Source organism: Sinocyclocheilus rhinocerous, unplaced genomic scaffold (assembly GCF_001515625.1).
Source record: "Sinocyclocheilus rhinocerous isolate Xijiao unplaced genomic scaffold, SAMN03320098_v1.1 scaffold1238, whole genome shotgun sequence".
Lineage (NCBI taxonomy): Eukaryota > Metazoa > Chordata > Actinopteri > Cypriniformes > Cyprinidae > Sinocyclocheilus > Sinocyclocheilus rhinocerous.
This window is the reverse complement of record NW_015662954.1, coordinates 558,978-586,720: the sequence shown is the minus strand read 5'-3', so window position 1 is coordinate 586,720 and position 27,743 is coordinate 558,978. Positions and strand designations below refer to the sequence as shown.

The 27,743-nt window shown below is 33.5% G+C and overlaps 1 protein-coding gene across 1 annotated transcript in view; it reads left to right on the top strand.

Annotated features, from left to right (window-relative positions):
• LOC107728569 (protein strawberry notch homolog 2) overlaps positions 1 to 27,743 on the top strand; it is a 58,777-nt gene that overhangs the window by 19,162 nt on the left and 11,872 nt on the right. The window contains 24 exon segments of the mRNA XM_074560135.1: positions 1,613 to 1,724; positions 17,464 to 17,610; positions 17,839 to 17,922; positions 18,181 to 18,280; positions 18,371 to 18,442; positions 18,883 to 18,902; positions 19,472 to 19,674; positions 19,781 to 19,871; positions 20,001 to 20,144; positions 20,879 to 21,102; positions 21,191 to 21,344; positions 23,507 to 23,683; positions 23,771 to 23,868; positions 24,112 to 24,194; positions 24,283 to 24,468; positions 24,590 to 24,711; positions 24,807 to 24,938; positions 25,022 to 25,157; positions 25,422 to 25,534; positions 25,724 to 25,795; positions 25,884 to 25,992; positions 26,088 to 26,159; positions 26,268 to 26,411; positions 26,496 to 26,590. Of these exon segments, the coding sequence (XP_074416236.1) occupies positions 1,613 to 1,724; positions 17,464 to 17,610; positions 17,839 to 17,922; positions 18,181 to 18,280; positions 18,371 to 18,442; positions 18,883 to 18,902; positions 19,472 to 19,674; positions 19,781 to 19,871; positions 20,001 to 20,144; positions 20,879 to 21,102; positions 21,191 to 21,344; positions 23,507 to 23,683; positions 23,771 to 23,868; positions 24,112 to 24,194; positions 24,283 to 24,468; positions 24,590 to 24,711; positions 24,807 to 24,938; positions 25,022 to 25,157; positions 25,422 to 25,534; positions 25,724 to 25,795; positions 25,884 to 25,992; positions 26,088 to 26,159; positions 26,268 to 26,411; positions 26,496 to 26,590 (2,890 nt within the window).

Below are 27,743 nucleotides of genomic sequence, written 5' to 3'. Positions count from 1 at the left end.
TTTTTTTTTTTTTTTTTTTTTTTTTTTTTTTTTTTTATATAAACCAGAAGTATCATAGACTAGCATTCAATGCAATCCATTATTGATCAAATCTTGCATATATTATTTCCAGCTTAATATTCCATTTCATTCATTTCAGATTTTCCATACACATTCCTTTGACTTCTGTTCATCCAAAAATACATAAGTATACTAATATTTTACAACTTTTTTTTATCATATTGTCTTGGTTTAGTAATGATACATACTGTACTGTTCAAAAGTTAGAACAATTATGATTATTATTAATAATAATAATAATAATAATTTAATTAGTAGTAAATATAACAGTTATAATTAATACTAATAGAAAATACAAATAAATAAAAACAATACAATTAATATATATATATAGTAACAAATATTTAAAACATATTTAAAATATATATTTAAATAAATTAAAAAATGTACTTAAAAGTGTGTGTGTATATTATTTATTTTATTTTATTTATTAAATTGTTTTGTTTTGTTTTTTCAAAATTCAATATTGGCTTAATATTGACTGCTGAATTTTCATTCAGCAATATTTCATTTTCAATATTCCAGTCAAACATTTCTCATTATTATCAATGTTGAAAACAATTGCACTGCTTGATATTTTTGTGGAAATGTTGTGTTTTTTCAGCATTAATTGATAAATAGAGCAGCGTTTATTTTTAAATAGAAATATTTCTTAGCCTTATAAATGTCTTTACCGTGACTTTACCGTGATAAAAGACGATTAAATTTGTTAACAAAAAAATCTTAACTGACTCTGAAACATTTGAACGGTACTGTATAAGCATATTATACAGAAATTTAAACCATGGGGGTTCTATTTTATATTTTTATAATTAAATACCATTTTTATTTGAATGTAATAAACATTTAAAACTCAAATAATTAAATCTTTATTTATTTGACGTCCCAATACCTCATTGTTTTACAGTTTATTTATTTCTGTCTTTTAAATCCTAAAACATTATTTAGAAATTTAGAATTCCCGATGCTGGAAGTGGTCCCAGACTTGTCGTCCCCTCTGTAAATGTATTTATGTATGTGTTTTGTCACCGCTCGTCCTATAGAGCCTCAGCCGTCAATCATTTCTCTTCTCTGATCGTCAAAAGTCACATATGCTCACCGGCAGAATACTTTGCTCTCAAAGCAGGTCAACTGTATCATCCAAACTAGCAACACGACAAAAACATCCACCTCGGTGTGAAGCTTCCTGAAATGAACTGTGGTGATTTCCCGCAACGTTAAGTGAAGTGAAAGTGAACGTCACATGACAGGCACTCAATGAATGAATGTCACATGACGAGAGGCGCTCTAACACTTCAACTCGCTGATATCTACAGTCTGTATAGTTTATTGTTTAAACAGTAAATATGAACATTTAGTCATTATTTGCTTACTTTTTAGGTATGATCTCTTTGTTTTAATGTTGCATTTATGAAGTCATTTTGTGGGTTTTATGTCCCACCCTGTTTTTCCGACACAAAACGGTGAATTTCCTTCTTCCTTTTTTGCCCGTCTGTTTACTCTACTCGTGATCCATCATGAAACTCTGAATGTCTTCTGTCTCGTTTCTCAGGCAGCAGCTTCTCAGCGGCCCGTCGGACATGCACACGGATTTGTTTCCCAACGGCCTCAGCGACTTTGACTTGCTGAGTCTGAATCTCACTCAGAATGAAGACCTTCCTCTGGTAAGACCCTGCTGCTCGGGACCGTGGCATGTTTCGGAGGCTCTGATCCTCTTTGGGTTGCGTTCACGGCTGATGAAATGACGTCTGGATGGGATAAAGACTGCGTTTGTCATCTCACAGAGACTTGGTATTGATATGCGCATAGTTTTTTTTGTTTTTTTCAGGAAAATTTTTAGAAAGTTTTAAGTCTGTAAATAGCATCAGATTAGAGTGGCAAGAGAGCGTTTTAGTGCTAAATAACCTTTTTTAGGTTCTGTGAAGCAGTGGATAGGTTGTGATCATGGCCTGTTAGTTGGGCTGCTCGATTATGGCAAAAATCGAAATCATGATTCTTTTTGATTAGTATTGAGAGTATGATTATTTCACATGATTAGTTATTGACTCAAATATCATGCATTTATTGGACTTAAAAATATTTTAACAGTGGGTTTCCTTGAACTTAACTTAAACAAATATTTTTTTTTTAAATGTATACAAATTTGCATACTTTTAAATAAATAATGATCAAAAATGAACAATAAAAATACCACTAAAATCTACTAAATATTTATTCAATATATAAAAACAAAAAGACTCAAATTTAATGACTAATGACTAAAATCATTAACTAAAATTGTTCAATTAAATCTGATTCATCACCCTGAATCATGATTAGTCATTGACTTAGAAATATCATGCATTTATTGGACTTAAAAATATTTTAAGAGTGGGTTTCCTTGAACTTAAAAGAAAATTAATTAAACAAATAAATGTAAAATGTAAAAAACATAAAATAAATTTTATATAAATGTGCATATTTTTAAATAAATATTATAAAAATGCTAAATAAAAAAACTACTAAATATTTATTCACCATATAGTCATGAAATCGTTAATTAACATTGTTAAATTATTAGTCATTGACTTGGAAATATCATGCATTTATTGGACTTAAAATATATTTTAAGAGTGGGTTTCCTTTAACTTAAAAGTAAATTAATTAAACAAATTAATGTATAACATTTTTGGGAAAAAAATACATTGTATATAAATGTGCATATTTTTTAATAAATATTATAAAAATGCTAAATAAAAATACGACTAAAAAACTACTAAATATTTATTCAACATATAGTCATGAAATTGTTAATTAAAATTGTTAAATTGTTAGTCATTGACTTGGAAATATCATGCATTTATTGGACTTAAAAAATATTTTAACAGTGGGTTTATTTGAACTTAAAAGAAAATCCATTAAACAAATAAATGTAAAAAAATACATGTGCATACATTTAAATAATTATTATAAAATTATAAATAGAAATGCTACTAAAAAACTACTAAATATTTATTCAACATATAAAAACAAAAGAAGACAGAATCATAAAATCGTAAATTAAAATTGTTAAATTAAATCTGATTAATCACCCTGAATCTTGCTCATTTTTTCTATCTGGCAGGGGGGGGAAAACATCTTCCTCCTTTTCTTCCTCTATAAAAAATATAAATATATTTTAAATCTGTAAGGCAGGCGGGGAAAATTAAAAGTGATCCTGGGAAATTGAAAAAAAATTAATAAATAAATAATGCACATAATAAAATGCAACTAATCATTAAAATAAATACAAAAATACATAAAAAATAAATACCAGTTGAACTCCAGTTGGCGCAAAGTTGTCTATCACTTGTACAGGCTGCATGACGTCCTCATGATTAGTGACGATTTGTAACGATTGAAGTTTTTTGCATGATAAATGATTGGCTGCCGAGTGCATAAAACCATCAGAATGCATTTTTTATGCTAAACCATTTTGGTACTGAATCGCCACTAAAGAAGACGTGCAGGAGTGTAAAATGAAACCTTAACCTCAAAGACAGCTTTCAGCAAAAAAAGCACTTAATGTAAAAATGGTTCTAAATATAAAACGGGTTTTCTGAACATTTCCCCCATCTGCCATTGTCCCACTTTGCCACGCTTCCACTTTCATTTCTACACAACAAATGATTTTGATAAGAAGAGCTGCCTCCCAAACAGGACAGCCAGTAAAGAGTCTGACTGACATGATTCACACCTTCTTCCCGTCACGTTTAGACCTGCGTCCCGCACCTATAAGTGCAACATAATGGCCATTAAATGTGGATCCACCCTTCTGACCCCTGCATGCTTATTTCATGGCCTGCGGCTCTCTGCCATGTTCACTGTGTAGGAGTGAGACACCAGCGACACATTTTCTGGCTCCACTTTAATCGGTGTAACAAAATCACTCCAGCGCTGGTTTCGGGTTCCCGCCTCGCCGTGAGTGTTTGTAACGGGAACATTACCTCAGCGGCTAAATACATAAACCTATTTCTGTCTCAATGGGTTGAATGGGGGAAAAAGACAGCAATAAAGCTATATTAAGGCATAATGTCACCTGTTAAAGAGTGTGGGTTGATGGGAAGCTTATGAAAGAGAAAAACAATTAGGTGAAGCTTTCAGACTGGATGATAAAGCCAAAAAATCTTCTTTTATTTTTCTGCCTTTATTTTCAGTATTCATAATAAATATATATTCATGACAAACATATTATATATTTATAAATATATTTTTAAATATTAAATATTATTTTTTATAAATATTTCTGGTAATTAATTATATTTATAAACATTTATATATATATATATATATATGTATTTATATATATTTTATTATTATTATTATTATTATGTGTGTATTATACAAATATTATTTAAACATTATATAAGCTGTAATACATTAAATTGAAAACTGCAATAATATTTTTTATATTAATTTTGACTTTATTTTTGTAATTAAATATATTCAAGTATTCATATACAACTATTCATATTAAATAATTTTCTTCTGCTTTTTTCCAATATTCAAAATATTCCATCAGTATTAAATAAAACCTGACAAATATTACTCAATTATTTAATAGCTAAATATTATACACTTTTATTCAATAATAGTTGTTATATATATATATATATATATAAATTATAATGTAATAAATACTAAAAAAAGTACAATAATATTTGTATTTTTATTCATCACATGATAGGTAGAAGAATATTAATATTAAATTGTATTTCATATATATATTTCTTCAATATTAGATAAAAAGCTGACAAATATTATTCAAATACTTCATAATTTGTATAATTTAATAATATTTAATAATTGAATCATGTTTGTAATTAAATATTCAACTATTCATATTAAATACTATTGTTCTGCTTTTTCCCATTATTCAAAATATTTCATCAATATTAGATCAAACCTGACAAATATAATTTATTTAATATTTTTATTTTTAATTTTGACTATATTTTTATCATTTATATATTCATCACATGATAGGTAGAACAATTTTAATATTGAATCGTATTTCTTATATATATTTCTTTAATATTAGATCAAAGCTGACAAATATTTATTTAAATATTACATAAATTAAAAAGTATTATTATTATTATTAGTGATATATTGTGAATTTTATATATTCATTATCCTATAAATGGGTCGTATGAGCTTCTCAGTGTCCTTATACAGAAAGTATTTAAGGGTTTATTTCAAATGGCACTGTTTGAAGATGCAGATGAATTGTTAAAATAATTTATTGGAACAGTGGTTGGACATGTTTAATTAGAGATGCTCTGGTCAAATAAGAAGCGCATTTTCATTGGTGTCTGTCAAATGAAGTCTTCATCTGCTCTTGCTAGCGTCAGGCTTTTGGTCTAGTCAGTCAGATTTGAAGATGTCTGGGTGATTCAGACTCTAGAAAGGTGCATGTGAGTAAGACTCTCTGCCATGCTTTCGTTCAGAAGATCACAGTCATGGCACACAGCTCTCCATCACACTGACAACTGAGAAAATAGGACTAATAGAGCCCTCCACATCAGTCTTTCTGTCGATCTGAAAATAAACGCTCAAAGCTGTGCGCTTGTTCAGGATGCCGTTCCTCCCTCATCATGTGAAGCTCTCTCAGGATTTCCTCTTTTTGTTTAGACACGAGTTGTTGTTAACAGGATGTACGAGAGTGCAATCAAAATAACGACAGACCACAAATCTTCTAGCTTGATGCTCTGTTGAAGATACTCTGATTACTGACGGGTCACTCGTTTTTACAACTACTTTTTTTATATATACTGTATATAATAATAGTGTTAGTAGTATTATGATTCATGTATTTTAATTGTATATGATAAAACCTGACAAATATTAATTTATATATGATAATGATACATTTAAAAAAACAATTTTTTTGTGCACATAATATAATTTATTTTACATATCATATCTCTCTTTTTTCCTTTTTAAATAATAATAGTAATGCTGTTATTAATATTTATATATATGTGTGTGAGAGAGTGAGAGATAATAAATAAATTAAAACATTATCATTTATTATGTGTATATATATGTAATCATATATAATAGTAATATTATATATTCATTTATATATGATGATAAATAAAAAAGAATTATGGTGTGTATATAAGTTATTTTACATATATCAAAATATCTGTTTATTATTTTTAATATTATTTATTTTGTATTTTTAATATTTGTTTATATTTATGTTTATACATTTATAAATGATGATATATAAATTAAAAATAATGATAAAATGATCATGATAATGTCATCATATAAATTCTATAATTTATTACCATTTATTCTATAGGCTGTATATTATACTAATTAACAAAAATAAAAGGAAATAATAATAACAGTAACAATTAATGATTATATACATATATTATTAAACAAAAATCTAATATATTTTTTTCTATTCATATTTAATAAATTATATATAAATATAAAAATACTATGACTGTTTTTTTTGTGGATATCTTTTAATCTAAAAAGCTTTTAGGCTACATGATAGCCTGAACAATTTCTATGTGTTTGAAGTTTTTGTTAGCATTAATTTAGGTTTCTTTTGGCTTCGTATGAAACCACAGGAAGGAGGTGTGAATGATCACAGCGATCTTGCATCAGTTCTTTGTTCTTTCTGGGGATCTTGCATGCACACATGCTAATTGTCACCTGTCACATGTACTGTAGTCATGCACCTGGCCTGAGGTTGTTAAGTTTGCAGCTGCAAAAGCACAGAGCTTCACTGAAGCCAGCCGAGCGCTGCACTGGAAATGATTCTGTTCTCGCTCATGCATGCACCTGCACTTACAAATAACAAGACATCTGGTAATAAATGCAGGAACATTACAAGCTCATAGGGTGATTATTATTTCTGTTGGTTGTTTTCTCTCTCTTGCTTCTGATTGGCTACAGGAAGGAGGAAGGAGGTGTTTTCATGTGTTGGTCTGTTTCTCAAGCGCAAACATTCCTCTTGGTTTATTTGCTTTGATGAGCACATAAGATGTTTCTCAAACTAAAGGAAAAGACAAGCTGCAGGCCAACCACAAAGCTCAATCAAATGCATGCATTTGCGTACTCCTGTCACAGGCACGTTTTGTAGTGCATGCATCGTCATCCTTGGCTCTGGGAGGGTCTTTGGAAAGCTTTTAGTTTTTTTCTTGAGCGCTCTGCAGAGATTGATTTAGATGATCAGACGGCTTTGGGTGGGAGGTTGACGTAAGTGGATTTCAGAGGAAACGTACAGTCGTTAGTTGAGCCTGCATCGTTTTGACTTTCTTCTTGGTTTTATCTTCCTCGTTGCATTTTTTTCAGATGTGTCTTATCAAATTCAAGATATTGTCTTGCTGTTTGCCATTTATTTTATGGTTTAAACATCCTATCACAATTTTTATGTATATTTTAGATATAATATTGTATATGAATACACACACACACACACACGCTTTAAATAATAACATAAATTATATACAGAGAAAATATATAATAAAAATCAATAAAATATCATTATAGTATACTTTATATATATATATACATTCATATATACATACATAAAAAATACATAAAAAGGTGTTATTGAGGAAAATATATTTATATTTATTATTATTTTGTATTATATATAGAAAATAATAATAAATATAAATATATATTTTCCTCAATAACATACCTTTTTATGTATGTATTGTGTATTATATTAATATTTATGTTTGTTTAAATTGTTTTTGTTTTATTATTTAATTTAAAATATTTTATTTAATTTAAAATACTTTAAATAATAAATAATAAAAATTAATAGTGAATATAAATATTTTCCTATATAATGCTTTCCTATTATATATTTGTTTTATATATTTAAATTGTTTTTGTTTATTATTTAATTTAAAATATTTGTTATAGTTCATTTAAATTACTTTAAATAATAAATAATAAAAATTCATGAATATAAATATATTTAATTCTCAATAACATACATTGTATAATGCACTTTTTATATATATGTAAAATACAAAATAATAATAAAAGAAAAATATTTTTCTCAATAACATACAATTTATTATGCATTTTTATATTTATTTTTTTTATTTAAATAGTTTTTTATTTATTATTTAATTTAAAATATTTGTTTTATTTAATTTATAATACTTTAAATAATAAATAATAAAATTAATAATGAATATATATATTGCATATATTTTTTGTTTATATTTTGCACTTTTTATTTTAGTTTCATTTTAGTTTTTTTAGTTTTTTATATTTAAAGATAAAGTATATATAAACACAAACATGTTTTCTAGTAACAAATTTTCCAGTGTAATTTATATTTTTTTTCAGATGTATTTCCAAGAAAAAAACATCGTCTTATATTCGGGTCAATACGGTATTTTATTGTATGTATTTTTTTATATTTTGTATTTATGTATTTTTAAATTTTAGAATTAATTTTTTTATAATTTATTCATTTTATTTAACATGATATTTCTTTTTTTTTTTTATGTTTCTAGGTGTGTTTCGCATGAGTTTTGCATTCAATTTTGCTTTTAGGAAGATTATTCTCACTACAAAGTGACGGCAACACTACAGTAATTGTGTGCGCATTAAAATAAACATTACACATGTAAAACTTCTGCATTGTTAGTTCACGATATTAATATCTGCATCTTTTTTGCTGAGCAAATTAACGGCACATCTTTCTTATCTTTCTCATCTTTCTTCACCACCCCCTCAGTGGAAGGACATTAACCATACTTTAGGCTAATAATCAGTGACTCATGTTTACTGATATCTGCGCACGTCAAGGCGCCGCTCTGTCGCCGGGGCCAGCAGTCACCGGCTACTTACAGCCATGATGTCCCTTCAAGACATCAATATCTATTACTAGCCATCGCGGGAGTCCAAACTGATTAGCCCGGCTCGGATGGCCTGACGTTTGTTTCTTTCGGTAAGAAGCCCAGGCAGGTGTTTATGCCAGTCTGATGCGTTTTGGGAAAGCGGCCAATTGCATCCGAAAGAACTCAGCATCTAGCAAGTCATAAAAACGCCTCGGCCTGATTGTTTTCCATTCATAAGTGATGAACACCAAAGGCCAGAGCCCCGGACTGAAAGACATGCGCTCAGCTGGGAGCCACTAAACGTAATAATCATTAAATAATGATCTGCCAGCGTTAAACAGATCCACAGCGCTCTGGAGAACCGTAGCGCTGCTTTATTTTGTACTTTTTATTACATTTAAATGTATTTATTTTTTATTTTTATTTTAATTACTTATGTAATTATATAAATTTATATATAATATTTAAATATGATAATTTATACATAATACAAAGTAGCATAAATATTAAATATATTTAAATATTAAATATTGTATTTATATGTATTTATTTTACATTTATTTAATTTACTTATATAAATGTATATATAATATTTAAATAGTATGATACTGTATAATACAAAATAGTATATATAAATATTAAATATAAAATTATTCAATCACATTTTACTGTGTAATTTCATTATAATTTTTTTACTTAAAATTAATTCTTTTAGCATTTTATTTTGTTTTTATTATTATTATTATTATTTTTTTTTTTTAAATATGTGACAAGTTCTAGATTGATATTTTGCATTTACAACCATCATTCTGATTGCAAAGCTGACTGGTAACAGTAAGCATGACAAACATGAAAGCTGGTTTCCAGTAAGAGGTGGATGCAGGTGATTCGGCGCAATTTGGTATTATTGCTCCTTTTGCATGAGATCATTTCTGCATTAGAGTTTGCATTTTGAAATCTCCTTGCTGTTAAAAAGCACTAATGATTGCATCAATCTCAGGAAGTGGATGAACCACAGCAAATGTTTTGAAATTTTACATGATTTTTGCATTTTTTTTGTAGCGCACGCACAGATCTCTTCTAGTTGTGGAAGGAATTTTAGACGAGAATGTCCTGTGTTGCATGAGTTTGTACTGGAGGGTACTTCCCTTTATTCCGCTCATCAGGATTTGTGCATTATCTGAGGGGTTTGGGTCTCTATTTTGGGCCTGAGGCCGGGCGACGCTCATGTTTTACGGGAACAGTGTGATGTAAAGTGCTGTTAAGGCACAATGAGTCTTTCCTCGTTGAACTTTGTCTTTTTTCTTCACTTTTATGTTCGTTTGTTTCTTTTAGTTGTCTGTTCTTTTACTTGTATGTTCTTTCATTTGTCTGTTTCGTTTGTCCATACTTTTTTACCTTGTCTATTCTCTTTCTCTTCAGGTTTGCCAGTGTTCATCCGTTCTTTTGTTTGCCTTGTTTGTTTACTCTGTCTGCTCTTTCACTTGTGCATTATTTCATTTGTCCATTCTTTTTTAATTGGTCTGTTCTCTCTTGCCATTGTTTTTCCATTCTTTAATTTGTCTGTTGTGTCACTTGTGTTTTATTCGTCCATTCTTTTTAAATTTGTCTCTTCTCTCTTTAGGCTAACCATTGTTCAGCCGTTCTTTCATTTGTCCATTCTTTCATTTGTCTGTTTCGTTTGTCCATCCTTTTTTTATTGGTCTGTTCTCTCTTTCTTTAGGTTTGCCATTGTTCGTCCGTGCTTTTGTTTGCCTCGTTTGTCCACTCCTTAATTTGTCTGTTCGGTCGCTTGTCTATTCTTTTTCATTTGTCTCTTCTCTCTTTAGGGTAGCCATTGTTCATCCGTTGTTTCATTTGTTCATTCAATATGTGTTTTGTTTGTTCGTTCTTTCATTTGTCTGTTTTCGTTTGTTCATTCTTTCATTTGTCTGTTTCGTTTGTCCATTCATTTCATTTGTCAGTTTCGTTTGTTCATTCTTTCATTTTATCAGTTTCGTTTGTCCATTCTTTCATTTGTCCGTTTCGTTTGTCCATTCATTTCATTTGTCCGTTTCGTTTGTCCATTCATTTCATTTGTCAGTTTCGTTTGTACATTCTTTCATTTTATCCGTTTCGTTTGTCCATTTTTCATTTTATCCGTTTCGTTTGTCCATTCTTTCATTTGTCCGTTTCGTTTGTCCATTCATTTCATTTGTCAGTTTCGTTTGTCCATTTTTTCATTTTTCCGTTTCGTTTGTCCATTTTTCATTTTATCAGTTTCGTTTGTTCATTCTTTCATTTTTCCGTTTCGTTTGTCCATTCTTTCATTTTTCCGTTTCGTTTGTCTATTCTTTCATTAGTCCATTTCGTTTGCCCATTCTTTAATTTGTCCGTTTCGTTTGTCCATTTTTCATTTTATCTGTTTCGTTTGTCCATTCTTTCATTTGTCCGTTTCGTTTGTCCATTCTTTCATTTTATCAGTTTCGTTTGCCCATTCTTTCATTTGTCCGTTTCGTTTGTCCATTCTTTCATTTGTCCGTTTCGTTTGTCCATTCGTTCATTTTATCTGTTTCGTTTGTTCATTCTTTCATTTGTCCATTCTTTCATTTGTCCGTTTCGTTTGTCCATTCTTTATTAATATGTCTGTTCTCTCTTTCTTTAGGTTAGCCATTGTTCGTCTTTTTTCACTTGTCAGTTTTTTGATGCATGTTCTTTTTTTGTCCTTTGTCCATTCATCTGTTCTTTCTTCCTTTCTGTCTTTCCATTGTTTGTTTGATCTTTTCGTTTGTTTTTCCATTCTTTTGGTTGATTGTCTACTCTTTCATTCGATTGCCTTTTCTTTCTTTCTCTCTGTTTTTATCCATTTTCTTGTAGTTCATTTATTCTTTTATTTGTCAATTTCTCCGTTCTTTTCTTTCTGTGTGACATATTTTCTTTCTTTAGGCCATTTACTTTCTTTATTCTTTCCACTTGCCTGTTTTTTTCTTTCTGTTTTTTTTTTCTTTCCGTTTGCCTGCTTCTTTTGCCGTCTTTCTTTCAGTTGTTTGCCTTCTTTCTCTAAGTTTGCCATTGTTTGTAGTTTTCATTTGTTTGGTCCTTTTTCCTGTTAGCCTTTTTTCTTCCTTGTAGCCATTAGCTTATATCTTTATCTCTTTTTTTATTATGTCTTTAATTTTATTTCTCCTCTCCTTTGCCATCTTTTTTTTTTTTAATCCCTGTCCTTGATCCTTATCTTCCTCCTGCCTAAACAAAACAAATAGGACATAAAACACGTCAGGAAGCTTGCTGTGATAATCTAGCAGTGACGCTTCAGGCTTGTCGGCAGTTTTCCCGTCAGTGCTGGTTGGAAAGGTTCAATAAGTGTCATGCTGTGGTGTAATCTGACACATTGTCGTAATAATGAGGCTTTTTTACAGTACGGGAGTGTCAGGAGATGTTTGTGTGTGTTTTTTTTCACTCGTACACACCAGCTTTACTCATCTTACACCAGAGTGCGGCCACCAGCTTGTCTTGCAGTTGCATCTTTTTCCTTATATTTCATACAGGAAACATTTGCGCAGGCTTACAGTAAATGATGCATTTCTGGTGGTCCCCACAGATGAGCGCTGCCACCTCATCTCTACCGGGTCTGTCTATATTTCCCTCGGCAATGATTTACAAAACTCTTCTACAGTAAATCACTGGCACAGAGGATATATTTTGTTGTTTTCTTGTCACTTCCAGCTTTTGGTCGTTGAATGTTTATGCTTAAGATTAACTGTTTTTTTTCCAAGGCATTGTTAGATGCCAGTGTTTCCTGTCATAGCTATGCAAAGATTTGATTTCAAAAACAGTATCATGACTATTAAACTTAAACTTAAATCTGTATTTAACCTCAGAATGATCTCAAAGTAAAAATACATGCTAAAGTCTGATTTTGTGGTGGTTGCAGTTTAAAATTAATTTCTTATAATTTTAACTCAAGTGATGAAAGATTCAAAAGTAATCAGTGTTGAGTACTACTGTAAGATTAACGCTTTCTGGTTTACATTTTTGAAAATGATTAACAGTTGAAAAAATTCATTAGAAGTTTAGAAAGGTATTCAAATGTAATCAGTTACATTATTTTAATGAAGTAATTGAAATATTACTTAATACATTTTAAATAGGGTAACTTGTATTCTGTAACCTATTATATTTCCAAAGTAACCTTCCCAAAACTGGTTTCAAGTAATAACAACTGATATTGTTTTGATAAGAATTATTGACCATGAAGTATTTAACAACAAAAGCAGCATTTAATCGGTCACTTGCTGCTGTCGCACTGTTTTGCATAAAGCAAATGATTGCATTATGAGGATATGAGTAAACGTTTGTCTTTATGGAAATTTTATCTTACATGGTGTGACACTGGTGAAGGTTTTATGTGCATAGTGCAAAGACTCGACTTAACCATGACAAAATTTGTCGATTAGTTGTTGCAGACTTACATAAGTACAATGAAAGATCTAAGAAACCTCAGAACAATGATGGATTTCAATGGGACGATTGGAAAATGAGCCTCAAACCTTGAGGGTTAAACTCTCACTGTGCTTATTTGCAGGCATTTTACCTTGTGATCATGTAAAATGGCTCAATTTAGTCTGGCAAATATCCACCGTCTCGCTCAGGAACAAAAGATAGTCTCATTCGGTCGAGGTCAGTGAGTTCATGTGAGGTCGCTTGGTAGTGGGCGGAATTAATTTCTTTTTTGTTCATTTTTTTAATGTACATTTATATTCACCTTTATCATAAATCTGTTAAAAGGAAAGAAATCTGCTTAAATGTTTCTCATTTATTAGTTATTTCTCAACATCTTTTCTTTGCTAACAAATGGAAAAGTCAGCATTTTTTGCTTTGGCGTTCCGTTTAAGCAAACACATTTCCGGAAAAGTGAAATATTAATAACATTCATCAGTCCGATGCCACTCTGTCATCCTGAAGCGGGGGAATCCCTGTTTGCTGGCTCAGCAGCAGAGAAAAGGAGTGGAGAGAGAGCAGGCGGCCTGGCCTTCCAGGAAGTCTCGCCTTGTTCCTTGTGGTTTGCTCGAGAATGTACAAAGTCAAATTATGCCGTTGCCATTTGCTAAACCATATCCAAAGTCATTCCCCTTAGAGAACTGCAGTTTTAGGGTTTGTTTGTTCTCTTATTGGAATCAAGTTGACTTGTGGGATTTCTTTGTTCTGTTTGGCAGCGCCCTGCAGATGTGTCCTCAAAAGATCAAAGCAAGCATAAAATACGTTACAACATGATTCTGACAGCAAATCGCGACCACAGCCGTTTGATCAGTGTAAATGGGCAGGTTGTGACCTCAGGTTTCAGAATCCCCCCAGCTGATGGTTTTGGCAGCACCTTCACTCCTGAATCGAGCGCTTCTTGGGTTTTCAGTGGGAGTGAATCCAGTGCTGAGACGGTCTATATCAGGTCCCTGCTGGAATGTTGCCATTCTATATATGGGCATAAATGTGTTTTTGTCCGTTGTCAAGTCATTCTGTGTCCCACAAGCACTTCATCCTTCCCAGCACAATGAAATCAATGAGCAACATCATTTGAATGCGGAAAGACAACTTAACCACTGCCTGGAGACAGGAACAGACTGTTGCTTAAACTCTCGACTTATTATAGTGTGATTTAAGCCTAGACTTTTAATAAACGCTGCTCCAATAAATGACATTTCAATTTTAGAAAGTTGGAAACAGTTGGAAATCTAACATTTTCAAGGGTATCTATGTATGATTAGTATATAATTTTAATGAATTAATCATTTTAATAAATTCATTACAATTTTAATTTATATAAAATAAAAAATTTAAATATTATTTATAATGTATATTATATAATTTTTTTTAGTGTTACAGTTTTTAAAAATGGAAAATTACAAAAAAATTGTGATATGGATGAGAAAAAAATTAGGCATAATGGCCAAGTTTCTGGTGCAAGTTCTTTTAAATGTCAAAAGTTTAATCTATATTTCATAAAAAGTTGTGTTTATTACAATTGACATATTTATATAAAATAAAAAATAATAATATTATATGTGTGTGTATAAATATATTAAAAAATTATGGATATTAAATTAAAGATGTTTAGGTAACACTTTATATATCCATATATATATATATATATATATATATATACACACACACATATATGCATATATATATGGCATTTATTTATATATAGGTGTGTGTGTGTATAAATATATTAAATATTATGGACATTAAAGATTTTTTTTACAATTTTTATATAATATAAAAAGTGTGTGTGTGTATATATACATACACATTGTAATGAGGGGTCAGAGGCGTGCGGCTCCATTTGCAGCTTTTATTAGAATCAATGGCAGAGTCAAACAGGCAGTAATCAAACATCAGCGTCAGGAACAACAGGGACAATCCAGGAGAGTAAACAGTAACAGAGCAAGGGTCGGGGCAGGCGGCAGAGAATCACACTAGTAAGAACAGTCCAAGGTAATACACGAGAGATCAAAAGACAGGGGATAAATGCTCAGAAATGTAGCCGTGGCAAAACAAGACTTCGCGAAAACTAAGAGTCTGGAAGCTGCTTAAATGGGGAAGCTAAGGGGAAACACCTGTGCCAGTAATCAGTCCCAGGTACGGGGTGTATGGGAAACGAGGGTCGGGCAGGCGGCAGAGAATCACACTAGTAAGAACAGTCCAAGGTAATACACGAGAGATCAAAAGACAGGGGATAAATGCTCAGAAATGTAGCCGTGGCAAAACAAGACTTCGCGAAAACTAAGAGTCTGGAAGCTGCTTAAATGGGGAAGCTAAGGGGAAACACCTGTGCCAGTAATCAGTCCCAGGTACGGGGTGTATGGGAAATGAAGTCCAAGAACGCTAGTACTCAGGAGAGGGTGCCCTCCGGAGTCGGTCGGAGAGAGCCACAGCTCAAGTATAGAGGAAGTACAATGACTTTAAATTAGTGGCTTCTAACAGAACTAGCATGCATTTGATTTTAAACCTTTCATCTTTATAAAAGAGCACGCAGTCAAGCTCCGAGGTTCTCACGATACTGCTGTGACCCATCTAACATCACAAACATATACACACCTTCATTGCTGCAACAAAGTCATGTTTCGTAGCAACTCTGAAACAGCTTCTATGCACATCCATGCACAAAGAATACAAGGATCTAAAGCATTGTGATATATGATTATATCAGTACAACCCATATTTTAGACTGTAAACAGCTCATTTTGAGGTCAACCCTAATCTGACTCACACCAAAAAATGGTTCCTATTAATGGAATGGATCGAATACCACAGCCCCTGGCCACCCTCCAGTTCCTGGTTGTTTACCACTCGCTGGTTTTCCTCGAACAGTGAAGAGTTCTTGGAAAATCTTGGCTGTGCAAAGAGCGTCTTGAGTCCCTTCAGATCCCTCATACATTCCACTAGCGCACACATGCACTCTTTTACTTCAAAAGCCTCTGATTAGCTGAGTGCATTGTCCTTCACAACCAAAGCATAATGCAGTGTTGTTGCGTGTGACGTACCATCTGCACTTCATCTGTGCTGCCGCTTAATTAGATTGCGGGTTCAGGGTATATTCACTGTGTGTGTGTTTCACAGCTATCTTTAATCTGAACTCTCGTGCGTACGGTTCTTTATGGTGAAACCGGATGAATTGCACCGTTTAAACAGCAAAATTTGTCCCGCAATCTCCACCACATTCTGGTCTGCTATTAACATCTGTTTCATATCCAGATACTGTATCTTAAGAAGTTTCATTCTTAAAGTGTGCTCACATTTTCTGTTGCTTGCCGAAATTCTCGTCAAAATCCAATCATTCCAATAGGAATCCGGAGTTTCACTGACGAACAGAAAGTGGCTTCTGTTTGAGCTGTGCTTCATATATCTCTGTTCTTCACGAACAATGGACATTTTTTGCAATTTCGTTACAATTTCGCAATTGTAACTAATTGCAATTTTCACTATTTTTCATTTATTTATTTATTTTCGTGAATTTATTTATTTATTGTATTTTTTATTTGTTGATTTATTTCATTTATTGTTTTATTTTGAGGCTATTTACAAAGAATCTTTAAATTGTGTAGATCTTGCATTAATTTTTATTTTTTCGTTTATTTGTTTGTGTAATTTATTTTATTTATTGAAATTTTATTTGTTGATTCATTTCATTCATTTATTATTTTATTTTTAAGCTATTTACAAAGAGTTTTTTAATTGTTTAGATTATGCATTCATTTTTATTTATTTACTTAATGTTTTATTTTGTTTTATTTATTGTATTATTCATTTATTGTTTCGTTTCATTATTTATCGTTTCATTTTAATTATCCTTCAGTTGTTCTATAAACTTTACGTTCCATAAACTTCCCTCTGAGACTTTAATTAATGCTAAATATAATGTATTTCATGACATCTTCAAATGTTAATAATTTTGCGATTTTCGCTAATTTCGTGACCACGCCTTTAGTTTCTCTGTAACCTTTTGCAGTACTTTGGATCAGGTCAGCAAGTAAAATAGCGATTGGTGAATTATTTTTCTTTTCTTTTCTCTCAGGACCTCCATTGTCTGGATGATCTGCCGATATTCTCCCCTCCGACCGACTCCTTAACCGAATACACCGTTAATAACTTAATTAATACTGACATGCCTCCCAACGTGCCCACGATATGGGACATCAAAACACCAGCATCAGTCCAAGAGGTGAGGCCAATTCCTGACACGAACTTATTCCAAATGCTGATGTTGAACTTAACCAATGGTTTTCAGTCGTTTTTGGCATTTATGCCGAATATTATTTCCGTAGTACGAGAAACCACACCTGTGATTGACACACCCATGAACTGAACCTTTGTTCCCACTCTGATAGTAAAGCATGTGATCTTTCTGTTGGCTTTAACGTTTTCTTTTGTTTCTCTTTTTCCTCTTCAGTTGAATTCTAACAGGTTTCAAGGTTTAAACTCGTTAGATGACATCAGTGCTATCATTAATACACCACCCATAGGAGGTTATCAGGTAATTGTATGTTTTTAATAATGAATAATATATATTTTTAGAAAAACTGTAGTAGTAATTGTAGTTAATACATTTTTATTATACATAAATAAATGATTTTTAAATAAAATAATTTAAAAGCATACTAAAAATTTAATTCAAAAATATTTTTATACAAATATAAATATTATTTCTTTAACATGTAAATGAGATTTCAGTGCCTCTGTAAAGTCTTTCTCTTTCTGTTTTTCTTCTCAATCATATCACGTGTTTACACAGAGACCCCAAACACAGCCAGAAGAGGAAGAGGAAGTCGAGGTGGAGGAAGCAGAAGAGCTGGGTCATGTTGACACCTATGCAGACTACAGGCCCTCTAAATGTGAGCATTGATTTTTGGAATACATTTTATGGCTATTCGTGTCCTACTGGAGGATTTATATTGTTTTCGCTTTCTCTTTTGCTATCTTAGCCAAGATAGGAATATCCCATCCAGACCGAGTGGTGGAGACCAACACTTTGTCCAGCGTACCTCCTAAAAAAAATAAAAAATAAATAATTTTTACAAAAATTATATATATATATATATATTAGAGGCTATTTACAAACAATTTTAAAATTGTTTAGATCTTGCATAATTAAGTTATTTGTTTATTTATTGCTTGATGTGTTTTATTTATTGTATTATTTATATATTTTGTTTTCATTTATGTATTGTTTAACTCTGAAGCTATTATAAAACATTTTTTAATTGTTCAGATCCTACTTTATTTATTTATTGTGTAATTTATTTTATTTATTGTATTATTTATGTATTGTTTTATTTTTAGGCTATTTACAAAGAATTTTTAAATTGTTTAGATCCTGCATTTATTTATTTATTTTGAGGCTATTTTCAAAGAATTTTAAATTGTTTAGATCCTGCATTTATTTATTTATTTATATTTATTGTATTATTTATTTATTGTTTTATTTTGAGGCTATTTACAAAGAATTTATCAATTGTTTAAATCATGCTTTTATTTATTTATTTATTGTATTAATTATTTATTGTTTTATTTTGAGGCTATTTAAAAGGATTTTTAAATTGTTTAGATCCTGCATTTATTTATCTATTTATTTATTACTTTTTATGTTTTATTGTGTCATTTGTGTTACTTTATTGTATTATTCATTCTTTTTTTTTGTCATTATTTATTGTTTCATTTTAAAGTAAAAAAAAAAAAAAAAAAACTATAGGCCTACTGTATATATACTCTGCACAGTTCATTAAGGCTGTATTTCCCAAACTTATATGTCTGTCAAAACTTTTATGACCGACATTATTTACTATAAACTTCCCTCTGAGACTTTAATTAATGCTACATATAATGAATTTCATGACATTATCAAATTTTAATAATTTGGAATAATGAATTAAAACAATAAAACATTTAATCAAAACAAACTTTTTTAACTTAATTTTATATTGCATGTTAAAAGTTATACACTTTTATTTAATTCAGCATTGGTATTTCTCTCATAATCTCACAAACGCCCCTGCAGTTCCATCATAAAGATATAGTAAACTCAGTATCAGACTGTTTGCAAATATTTTATTCTTTCTAATCATTGATATCGACTTCTTTATAACATTCTACAGCAACATGAAGTGATTCTGCAGAAGAACCAGCGGGCTGGCTTCCTCATAGGGGACGGCGCCGGAGTGGGCAAAGGCCGCACAGTGGCTGGCATCATTCTAGAAAACTACTTAAAGGGAAGGAAGAAAGCACTATGGTAAGCGATCTCCAGATCCGTCAAGCCTTACAAAACTCGCACCGTTGACGCCACAACAAAGACCAACTCTAGATCCGATGCCTCATCCTCCTCATCTCTCCTCCAGGTTCAGCGTCTCCAATGACCTGAAATATGACGCAGAGAGAGATCTCCAAGACATCGGTGCATCCAATATACAAGTGCATGCCTTGAATAAGGTCACTATTACTGTGCGGCTCAATACGGCAGCCCTGTTAACGGAGATCACGTTTCCAGTGATGCACATTCTCACAGACTTTCCCCGTAGCTTTTCTCAACGCGTCTAACTGTAACTGTTTTCCATGCAGATAAAGTACGGAGACACAGCTACCTCAGAAGGGGTCCTGTTTGCGACCTACTCGGCACTAATCGGGGAGAGTCAGGCAGGCGGCCAACTCCGAACGCGCCTGAAGCAGATCTTAGACTGGTGTGAGCCGGGTTTTGATGGAGTTGTATCCTTCACCTTCTATGTGCATAAAATAGATTTTGTTGGCAGGGGTTTGCTAACCTTAAACCCCTTGCAAAATACATGTTGTTTCCAAAAATTAAAGCAATATTAAAAATTCAGTGTTATCACAATAATACATATAATAACAATATAAATATTTATTACAATTCTGGAAATTGAAAAATGAAAAAACTGAAGATGAAACACAAATCTGGAAAATATTCGTAATGCTTTGCATTATTATTATTATTTATAATAATATTAATATATGTAATATTATTATATATAAAAGATTAAATAAATATAAAAAAAATATTGTATAATGTTTTTATTTACATTTTTAGTTTTTTCTAATCTGCATTAAAATACCATTTCCATTGTCAATATTGTTTTCTTTGTATACCACTTTTTACTTTTTTTTTTTTAAGCAACATTGGTATTGTTAATGGTGCATTTTATGTGTCATGTATAATTTACTTATTTAATGTAATGTTTATGTTTGTTTATATATTATTTATAGTATAATATGTTATTTTGTTTAACACTTTTTATTTCTTACTGTTAAAATGCATTTTGTAAAATCTTTTTTTTTTCCTTTTAAGATATATGCAGGCCCCATTGCAACTTCTGTTTTCTGTTTTTTGAACGTTTTGTTTTGTTTTAACAATCCTCAGCAAAATATGTGGGTGATATGAGTGTGAACAGTGAAGTTGGTTTTACCCTTGACCATAGACATAGATTATATTTGACGAATGCCACAAAGCCAAAAATGCAACATCCACAAAGATGGGCAAGGCCGTGCTGGATCTGCAGAACAAGTTGCCGTCAGCCAGAGTGATATACGCCAGTGCCACAGGTGCCTCGGAGCCAAAGAACATGATCTACATGAGCCGCCTGGGGATCTGGGGAGAGGGAACGCCCTTCAGAACCTTTGACGACTTCCTCCACACCATTGAGAAGAGGTTTGTAGAGGAGCACGAACTTGTTAGCTGGCAAGTATGAAAACAGTCCTTTTTGGATATGTAATCTGATTGCATTCTTCATTGATAGGGGCGTGGGGGCCATGGAGATCGTCGCAATGGATATGAAGGTCAGCGGGATGTACATCGCACGCCAGCTCAGCTTCTCAGGAGTCTCATTCCGCATAGAAGAGATCAGCTTGGATGATGATTTCAAACTTGTGTACAACAAAGCTGCTAAACTTGTGAGTTATGAGAAGAATCCCTGAAATCCGAGCCATTCCTCTTACTTTTACTTTAAAGGGATAGTTCACTCAAAAATGAAAATTACCCCATGATTTACTCACCATCAAGCCATACTAGGTGTATATGACCTTGTTCTTTCAGACGAATACAAGCAGAGTTATATTAACCCATTCACACGTGGGTTTAAAATATACTAGCTGAGTCCACAGAGTGAGTTTTTTTAGGCAACCGTTATTTTAGAATGTATCGCCTTATTGTTTCCATGGCGACGCGTCATGCTTGTCATGTGACACAACGCAGCCGCAGTAGATCGCAGATCACAGTAGATGACACATGGATCGCTTTTATTTAGTTTTACCTGTTTTATTATTAATATTCACAAACATGCTTACTATATTATGAAATATCTGATATTCCAATTCTGAAATATGTGCAAGTAATTGTATTTGGTAGTGTTAGTTCACGCTGAATCCGAGCTGTGGGATTTACAACATGCAAATTCATCCTCTACTCCCGAAAGACGTTAAAGTAAGTCTGGGAGAAGAGCATAGTAAACTTTATAGTTACCTACACAATGTGTATATGATATCAATAAAACATGTCGTCAGATTATATTTGTAAGGATCATTATTGCCACTTCCATAGACATCAGCATGTATTTTACAAACTATAAATGTATGGTTTTGCTAGTACGTATGTGTATTTAAATGTCTGAAACCTAAAATAAGCATTATATGGTTGAAAACACTGGATAATATGACGAGCTTAGCGTGTCCGATCTGGCTCCGCACCAGCCAAAGTGCGAAAGCAGATTTGAATTCAGCAGTTGATCACGTGACGCGCTGAACGGTCTAATCACACCAGTGTGTTCGTACGCGTTAAAGGGTTAAAAAAAATTCTGGCTCTTCCAAGATTTATAATGGCAGTGAATGGGGGTCGAGATTTTGAAGCCCAAAAAAGTGCATCCATCCTTCATTAAAAATGCTCCACATGGCTCCGGGGGGTTAATAAAGGCCTTCTGAAGTGATGTGTTTGTGTAAGAAAAATATCCATATTTAAAACTGTATAAACTGTAATCTCTAACTTCGGCTAACTGTCATACTCGTGTTCACGAGAGAGTGGTGTTCCAGCGGATGACGTAGGCGTAGCGTAAGCCCCGGTGACAATATGCTAGTCTCGTGAGAACCAAGTTTTGTTTACAGTAAAGGAAAACCAGTCTCCTCTTGGCTTATATTGAAATCTTCTGATATTTTTCTTTAAAAATAGAATGGGAGACTTTGACTAGGGCTGTCAAAAGTAGCCAATATCACTCAGACTGTATATTCCCAGTCTTCTGAAGCCAATGTAAGACTAAAAATGTATCTGTTCACTGATTATCTTCCCCTGAAATTATGAAGTTGCAGCAGAGGAGAAGTGTGGCTTCAGAAGACATTGAATACAGTGCAATACTAATATGAACCATTATTACAATACTTTAAAGGTGCATTCTGGTCATTTTGAAGCTTAACATCTTCAGTCCCCGTTCACTTTCAGTATATGAAAAAGAGTGACCAGGGTGTATAGGTTTGGTGGCTAAATGATGACTGAATTGTAATTTTTGGGTTAACTGTCCCTTTAAATGAAGTACAGCAATACAAGTATCTAAATTGGTCTGTAAATGGGTCATTCTGCTGTGTACTAGGTTTTGTTACCAGTACTAGATTGTTACTAGTTACTGACTGTCTGACAGCTTACAGCTTGTTCATTCGTTGTGTATTCATCCGCGGATTATCCTTATTATCATTATTGGCTAATATTACTGGTTTAAATAATTGTTGTTTATCTTAATGGTTTAAAAAATATATTTTCGGCCTGCCAGTATGTCAGTGAATTTAAACTAATGCTTGCATTCAGAGTATAGGTGTGTGTGTGTGTGTGTGTGTGTGTGCGCGAGTGCGTGTGTGTTATTTGAAGGCCAAGTGCCACTATTGGTGTGTTTTTCTAATGTTAAATAAAGGAGATCATGTTTAAGTATTATTGATATTTTTTCCCTGTGGTATTGACTTGGTATCAAGTATCGTGTACTTTTAGTGGTATTGGTACCGACTACTAGATTTTTGGTATCATGACATCCCTACTGTGTACGCATATCTGACACATAAATCTAATATCTCATTTGCAGTGGGCGGAAGCTTTGGCCGAGTTCATACAGGCTGCTGACGAGCTCTGCATGAGTTCCAGGAAGTCCCTGTGGGGTCAGTTTTGGTCGTCCCACCAGCGGTTTTTTAAATACCTCTGCATCGCCGCCAAGGTTCGCTGCCTGGTGGAACTGGCCAAAAAGGAGCTGGAAGCAGGGAAGGTCAGTCAGATCAGTGACCCTGAACTTTCTCTAATGATTATTTGTGTTGCTATAGAAATTTTACACTTTTTTTTCTCCTCTCTCTAGTGTGTCGTGATAGGGCTACAGTCAACAGGTGAGGCTCGAACCAGAGAAGTCCTTGACGAAAACGACGGACACTTAGACAGATTTGTCTCTGCTGCCGAGTAAGTGAATTTTGGGCATCATTGAAACCTTTCTGAAATATATGGACACCTTATGACTGCTTCTTTCCAGAGTAGTGCTCTTGCAGTTTCACAATGATAGAAAGGTTCTCAATATGTGGTCGTCTCACAGGCCATGCATCATTCTGAAACCCAGTGTCATCTGATAATAACCACTTCCTGAGGCCATCAGCTATTACACAAAAACACTTTTTTGATACAGTAATGTGTTTGTGTGTTCCTCAGGGGTGTGTTTCAGTCGTTGGTCCTCAAACACTTTCCGTCAGAGAAGCAGAGGAGAGAAAAAGGAGCGGGGAACAAAAGGAAACGTGAGTCGTGTCGCGCTTTAGTATCTCTGTCCATACATTGCCGGTCTTCGTTTATATCCTCATGGTTTAACTGAACGTTCTTCTGCAGGTAAGCCACGGGGACGGCAGCCAAAGCAACCCCGACATGGCACTGATGTAGCGGGAGTGATCAACATCAGCGATGACAGTAGCACAGAGTCTGACGTCTTGGATAGCGACTCCAACTCCTCGCCAGACTCAGTCCAAGACAACAACGACGATGTCATCTTCGTCGATCAAACCAGCTACCAAATGGGTACGCTGACTGTGTATTTCATGGAGCAACTCATATTATCTCCACGCATCCTGATGATTTTCACTTACAGCACCTTTGAAGTAAGCAAAAGCAATTGATCTTCGCTTTCATCCTTCCTTAGCACGGTTAGAGGAGAAGAAACAAGGGCTTCTCAACAAGATCGCTGAGCTGGGAAAAGAACTACCTCTTAACACACTGGATGAGCTCATTGATAAATTTGGAGGTCCAGAACACGTATCAGAGGTCATTATTTATGTATTCATATTCCTATACATAGCTACACCTCAAAAACAAGGTTGTGTCCAAGCGCTAAACATTCTTTGTGTCTGTGTGCCCAGATGACGGGACGCAAAGGCCGAGTGGTGCGTCGACCTGATGGCAGCGTCCGTTACGAATCCCGCGCTGAGCAGGCCCACACTATCGACCAAATCAACGTCAAAGAGAAAGATCGCTTCATGAATGGAGAGAAGGTAGATCTCAGAAAGGAAATCCCCAACCTTTCTGCTCTGATTCCTTTGGTGCATCCAGTAAAGCCTTACTTTACTCCCTTCAGTTGGTAGCCATCATATCAGAAGCGGCCAGTTCTGGGATCTCACTTCAGGCTGACAGAAGGGTGAAGAATCAGCGTCGGAGGGTTCACATGACCCTGGAGCTGCCTTGGAGTGCAGACAGGGCCATCCAGCAGTTTGGTGAGTAGGCAGCATTACCTAATGTCTACCTATTAAGTTTGTGGCCATGCACTAGTTATTTCATCTACTCTAAGTGGGTCAGTCTTCCAGCTCCAGGCTAGATCACAAGTGCTGTTGAAAAGTGGTTGCACTGTCAACACCCAAACACAGCGTCATTAATTCCACCTGCATCACCCAGCCACAACCTCTGTTATCAAAGCTCTCTTCCCATAAAGAGTGTCACTATACCACAACAACTAGCTGACAACACTTTCTGTTCTTCAGGTCGTACTCATCGTTCCAATCAGGTCACAGCACCGGAGTACATCTTCCTGATCTCCGAACTGGCAGGCGAGCGACGATTTGCATCCATCGTGGCAAAGAGGCTGGAGAGTTTGGTGCGTTCTTGACATGCTAACTCTTAGTTGGTTTCCATTTCTCAGTAATGTAAAAATTGTAATTACTAATATATATATTATTTTCTCATTTGTTTTAAATACTAATTGTATATAATTGTACTTAAAACCTTGCATTCAATTCACTACTTTGGTCCTGACATTTCTAACCGACGTGTTTGCTTTTCACAGGGAGCTCTGACTCATGGTGACAGGAGGGCCACAGAGTCTAGAGACCTTAGCAAATACAACTTTGAAAATAAAGTAAGTAACTGACATAGAACAGTGACTGCTAAAAATACTCTGATAAATCATGGACTAACCCATGGTCTGTTTTGGCTGTTTCTCATAGTATGGCACCAAAGCTCTAGATAAGATTACCAAAGCCATCCTTGGTCAGATCGAAAGCAAGGTACCCCCTCCACAGGACTATCCTGGTGGTGACGCCATGTTCTTCAGAGGTAAACAGGTTTTGTGCATTACTCTTACACACATTAAGATGTGGATCAGGTAGAACCTTGATCTCACCAAAGCCACCAATGCCTTCTAATCTTAGACATGAAGCACGGTATGATGGACGTAGGCATGCTATGCAGTCAATCACGCTTGGGCATCAACACTGAAAAAGGTAAGGTTTCCACAAGAGACATATCGCATTTGTTTTGTACACACCTGACGTATTTCCTCACATGCATACACATATCTCCCCACGTCATGTGACTCCTCTTTGATTTAGACTGCAATATCACCAAGTTCCTCAACCGGATACTGGGCCTAGAGGTGCACAAACAGAACTCCCTCTTCCAGTACTTTACAGATAATTTCGACTACTTGATCGAAAAGGACAAGAAAGAAGGCAAATATGATATGGGAATACTGGGTAAGAAGCACTTCTTCTGTTGGTATGGTACTTTACGTTGGATTGATATGCTTAGATGACAACCAAGTATCTGCTTTCTCTCAGATCTGGCACCAGGCAATGATCAGATTTATGAAGAAACACAGGAGAAGTTTCTAACAGCGGGAAATCCTCAAGATGGTCAAGTTATCCTGTACAAGGTCAGTATTTTTTAAAAAGTGTGCATAATACACAAAGTTGCATAGATTCTTCCATACAGAGGTTCATAGAAAACAGCTCTTAAATGGTTGAGCTTAGAAAATATGCCTAAGGCACATGAGTTTCATGCGTGACACGCACTAAAAAACACGCCAATCATCCCTTCCACCAAGAGCAAAGTTTATTTTGAGAGCTTACTCAATGAGGACTGGTTTAACAGCCGTTACTGAAAGTGGCTCCTTGACCGAGAATAAACCACACTGCGAGACCTTTCTCTTCGCATATATATTTGGGATAGCCAGGACATGTTGGACTTAAGGATGTAACGATGAACTGCGAGCCGGTTGAAAATCGATTCAAATATGTGACGATTAAAATCGGTTGAGATGCCAAACAAATCGCGATACAATTGGAGTAGGAGTTTATATGAATGTATCTCTGAGGGGAACTGACTGTCTTTAGAAAAGTTTAGGTGGTATTTTCTTTTCACCATGCCTCTGAATGATGCATATTAAAGTAGAGTTCATAAGCACAGGGCTGCTTTGTTTATGGAGGGGTCATTGTCCTGCAGAATTTAGCTCCAACCCTGATAAAAACTCAGCTGCCTGTAGCTTTCTAGTAACTCTGAAAACCTTTACATATAAGTTGCATATTTTTGGTTTTTGTTCAATTGTAAAGAGTTATTTTATTTTCATTATTAAGAAGTTTGCACAAGAGTTAACTAAACTGTGCAAACATTAAACTTTGCTAAAATTAAATGTCTTGCTTTGGTCTACACTGGAAGTGTTCCATTAACCTCTGCTAAACTATAATTACTAAAACTAAAACTGAAACTAAAATATATAAAAACTAAATAGAAATGTGTTCACAAAATAAAAACTAAACTAAAACTAACAAAACCATTAATTAAACTAACTAAAACTAAACTGAAATTATAGGAAATTTGAAAACGATATTAAAATAAAAACTAATTTTAAAATACAAAACTATAATATCCTTGATGTATAGTTTCACAAAACTAAAGTCATACCATTCTGTTTTTGCTTCGAATTTCGAAATTATACACTAATTTAGACTAAAAACTGCTCATGTTGCATGTATGCTGCATCTTTGTTTGGATCATGATTAAAATGCAGTGGTTGCCTCTCATTTTAA